The 4,785-nt window shown below is 41.4% G+C and overlaps 1 protein-coding gene across 1 annotated transcript in view; it reads left to right on the top strand.

Moving 5' to 3' along the window:
- The first annotated feature begins 4,523 nt into the window (after positions 1 to 4,523).
- The window catches only part of dntt (deoxynucleotidyltransferase, terminal), a 99,946-nt gene continuing 99,684 nt past the window's right edge, over positions 4,524 to 4,785 (top strand). Inside the window, exon 1 of the mRNA XM_031726335.2 lies at positions 4,524 to 4,717. Coding sequence (XP_031582195.1) covers positions 4,524 to 4,717 — 194 coding nt within the window. The remainder of the gene's footprint in view (positions 4,718 to 4,785) is intronic.

Genomic DNA, 4,785 nt, shown 5'->3' with positions numbered 1-4,785 from the left:
CTAGCGCAGCTTCAGCAGGGAGAAGTACACACAGGGAGGTCACCTCATTATAACCAACACACGTTTCCCGTCTCTCTCTCTCTCTCTCTTAACCCATAAGTGGTGTGGCAATTCATGTCTTCTTAAAATTTTAAAATTGTCCCATAGAATACAATGAGCCATTAACAAATAGGGAAGCGGAGACTTCCTCGTTCTATATAAATACTTCTGAAACAAAAGTTTCATAACAGTGGGACTTAATTTTTACATCCTAGCTCATGCCTGCTTCATTTATGGTTAAAGGATGTAATCCACTCTGCGTTTATTTTGATTTCAGGGGGTGATCGTATTTCACTCATGAGGCTCTTTAGGTTGCATTATTCTCTGAGGAAAGATGGCCATATATAGAGTGCATTCCTTCATTCAGCTTTTTTTGGAAACTTTGATAAGTTTAAGTTAACCTAATTACGTTTTTTTTATATATATATATATATATATATATATATATATATATATATATATATATATATATATATTTTTTTTTTTAAATGATACTTTCAGGTCAGACATCACTACTTGCCATCCTACCAATGCCATTTGACTAGAGTGCAGTTACTCTTGCAATGCAAAGTGATATCAGATGAGGACACGGGCAGAACAAGTGGTGGAATGTAACTTAATAGAGCCTGCTGCTAATATTTGCTATTTGCATGATACACTGTATTGCCATATTTGTTCATCTGCCTTCACATGCATATGAACTTCAGTAACATCCTATTTTTAAACCATAGGGTTTGCAGCTATAACAGCTGACAACCAAACCCAGACTCGTCCTTCAGATTGCCAGATGAAGATACGTGATTCATCACTTCAGAGAACATCTCTCCACTGCTCTAGATTCCAGTGGTGGCGTTCTTTGTGCCACTGCATCTGACGGTTTGCATTGGGCTTGGTAATGTAAGGCTTGGATGCAGCTGCTCGGCCATCAAAACCCATTCCAGGAAGCTCCATACGCACTGCTCTTGAGCTTTTAAAGACTTGTGTAGCTTTTTCAGTATGTTTTAACCATTTTTAACATTTTTTTAGGAGCAGCAGAGCAGTGTAGTTAAAAAATTCTGGTAAACTGACTATACTGTTGTCTTAGCAGAAAGAACAAATGGACAAAGTTAAAACGAGCTTTAAGCTAAATGGAGCATGTATCCCAGGGGTCGGCAACCCGCGGCTCTGGAGCCGCATGCGGCTCTTTAGTCCTTATTTTGCGGCTCCGGGTGGTTTGGGAAAATAGAAGAAGTATTTAGCTGAAGTGCATTTTATTTGTGTTCTTTTTTTTTAACTTGTAGTTCTAAATTGGAAGATTATTGTGATTTTGAAATATAAAAATAAAATGATATCTTATTATTTTTTTCATCGCTCAAAATAAGCGTCACACTCGCGGAAGCCGGTGTACCCGCCGAAACGCGAGACTTTCAACCCCAGATAGGCCGATTATGGATCTTCGGATCCACATTATGTCGGCAGCTGTTCTCCACCATGAACTATGTTAAAAAACAAACACCGCTCCCGCCTCACAGATGACAGCTTACAGTCCTGCGTAAAGATGAAAGCCCCGATTTGCAGACGCTGTGCGCCGAGGTTTGAGACCAGAAGTCTCATTGTAAACATATCACTGCAGACCTGACGATGTTTGCATGAACATGCTTTTCAGCATCTCTTTATTGACCACTTTTCACACGCGGTTGCTGTACGCATACAGCCGGCTGTAGCTTTTCAGCTCACAGCCCGACAACACAAGAGCAGAGAGAGCACAGGCTTTAAGGCGGCGAGGCGCGATTGCGGGTGCCGCTCAGGTGCGTCCGACTCCCATGCTGCGGCACTGCAGACCACGCCCCGCCACACACATTAACAAGGTAAAACAGATATTTAGGCAGAATTTTGCAAATATCCTTTTTTTTTTTAACGGCATAGTGCTTTTTTTCCAATTACTTTTTAAAAGTCAGGTCAAGGCTCCAAAAGCCCACAGGCGATATAAGGGTGGCGGCTCACAACAGTTTTTGTTTGCTACACGGATCCTTTTAGTTCAGCTGGGTGTCTTTCCTTTTGTTATATTTCTTTAAGAGTTTAAAATGTGTTAATTACATAAATAAAATGTAATTTTCTCTGTAGCACTTCATGGATTACATAAGCAACACACCTTAGTTGCTCTGTGGATTCTTTTAAAAAGCAGTTAAAAACTTTTATGTTCAAACAAGCCTTTTGTTGATCTACGTATTTTATATTCTTTACATTATTTACATTTGATCTTTTACATTGTGTATAATGTCTATTGATTGTATTGTTTATTTTAATATTTGTGTACAGCGCTTTGTGACTGCCTGTCTGTGAAAAGTGCTTAATAAATAAACTTTACTTACTTTAGTTGTCCGCACAAAGCACAAAAAACAATATATACAGTGTTATCTTCATTTTAGATTTCAAAAAGTATTTGCGGCTCCCAGTGTTTTCTTTTGCGTGGAAACCGGGTCCAAGTGGCTCTTTGGATGTTAAAGGTTGCAGACCCCTGATGTATCCCATCCTGCCTTGTATCAAGGGCTCAGGGTGGTAGTGAAATGTTGTGGGGAATATTTTCCTGGTACTCTTTGGACCCTTTAGTGTCAACTGAGCATCGTTCAAAGGCCAAAGCCTACCTGGGTATTACTGCATACGCTGTCCATGCATGCACCCATCTTCTGATGGTTCTAACAATGCACATGTCACCACAAAGTGCATCATGTCAAACTGGTATCTTGAAACTTTACTGTTAAGTAAAAGTTGCCAAAAGTTGGCTGTATTTCTTTTGATTCCAGTATTGTACGTGAAATTTCTTTGAGCACAGCATGCGTTGTTTGAATATTTGTGTGCTTGTAATGACTTATTATAGTCTAATGAGACTATAAAACCCCAACACAACTCTTAAAGTTGTACTAATTTTAAAACATACACAACATAAATGTCATTATTTTCATCTTCAAAGTTGTAGTAAACGGCCTCAGGGCACAAAAAAAGAAATAAATAAAAAAAAAATCAAGATATGACTGTCACTTTGTCCTTTCTAAATGGCACTGAATATGCACCATAATTGTAATTATCAGACAATTTTCTCTTGCACCCACAGAGCTACTCAAGAAAGGTGGAAGAGAAATTGGATTCATTGCTCGTGCAACGATTGCTGCTGGCAGTGTGAGAGCCATTCGTCTTAGTGATAGAATTTCATCGGTCTCACGTTTGGATGGGGGCCAGCACCCTCATATACAACTGACTGATTGGGATGGCGGATGGGTGGGGGTAAACAGTCAAACAATTAGTGGCGTCTGCCCCGTGACACCCGTTAACCCCCAGAACTTCGCGGTAATGAGATCTGTGTAATAATTTCTGTGTAGCAGACAGAAACAAGGTGTGCTTATTAAAGTGACGAAATGAACAGAGGCTGTGGTAATTAGATGTAGAATAAAGGCCTGTAATGATTTCATCACCCTCGCCTAAATCAACAAATCATTGCTGTTTGGTCTACTGAAGCAGATCCATTATTGCAGATAATTACAGCAAAGACCTGCTGAAACCTTTTCTTTTACATTCCTGACCGCCATAGCACAGGAATCATAACAACAGGAGACAACGGCTCATGCTGTAATTACCTCTTGGGAAACAAAAGGAATAGATGAATTCAGCTGATTAAATCTTTTTTCAGTCTGCATTTCTGTCCGATCCATATGCAGCCGTATTCCCCGGATAAACGCTCCTAATCATCAACGGCTTGCGTATACAGTACCTGAGTGTGTGCAAAGGCCGTGCACGAGCTTGCGGGCTCTCCGGGGAAATGCCCACAAAGGCTCTCATTTTTAGGCAGTAAGCTAATTAAAGCGGCAGAGCAGATGGTGCAGGCTTGGTCCGGCCATAATGAGACGGTGAGTGGCGAGACGAACTGGACATGGCAGGACAGCTGTGAGGGGTTTATGAGGTGACCAGAATTCAGGCGTCTCCCAGGAGCGAGAGGCCTCGCTGGCAGTCGAGAGGAGCAGAATTTAAAGTCCATGAAAACTTTATGAGCAGCTTTTTAAGAAGAAGAAGAAGAAGCAGCAGCTACTGGATCAGTAATTGTTTACTTCCTCCAAGTGTGTGTTGGTTGAAAATACTTCACTGGAAATGAGTAATACCACGTCAGCACAGTGTTTTTCAAAAAAAAGAAAAAAAATTATTATTTTTTCTCTCGCTCACATCCTCAATCACTCGATCTTGGCAGGTGGTTTTTGGTAAACACCAAATCCTCAACACCTGTTGCCAGAGGCTTTTCCTGTCTGCCAGCTCTCACCAACTCTGCTCCCAAATATTAAAAAAAAAAAGAGAGAGAGAGACACACAAGTGAAAAAAACAACTGCGCCATTACCAAAGTAGGTGTTTCTTTTTTTTTCCTGGATGGAAGTTAAGTGGCGCACAACAATACCGACACAAACTCACAAAAGCGGCGATTCCTAGAGGTGCAGAAATACTTTGGAGAGCTCATCTCAGAGATGTTCCACGCTCCTATTGTGCCTCGCGCGAGGAAGAGGTCAAGGCCGGCCGAAGCAAGCGCTCCCAGGCGTGAAGGGGTGAAGTTTGAGGATGTCAGGCTGTACCTGGTGGAGAGGAAAATGGGCCGCAGCAGGAGAAGCTTTCTGACCGAGCTGGCCAGGTCAAAGGGCTTTATTGTGGAAGACGTCCTCAGGTTTGGGAACCAAAAAAAAGCTTGCCATTTGTGTCATTCACAGACTTAGCAAGGCTTGCCACCTAAAA

Source organism: Oreochromis aureus, linkage group 13 (genome assembly GCF_013358895.1).
Source record: "Oreochromis aureus strain Israel breed Guangdong linkage group 13, ZZ_aureus, whole genome shotgun sequence".
Classification (NCBI taxonomy): Eukaryota; Metazoa; Chordata; class Actinopteri; order Cichliformes; family Cichlidae; genus Oreochromis; species Oreochromis aureus.
The sequence above is the reverse complement of the archived record's forward strand: the minus strand, read 5'-3'. Positions and strand labels throughout refer to the sequence as shown.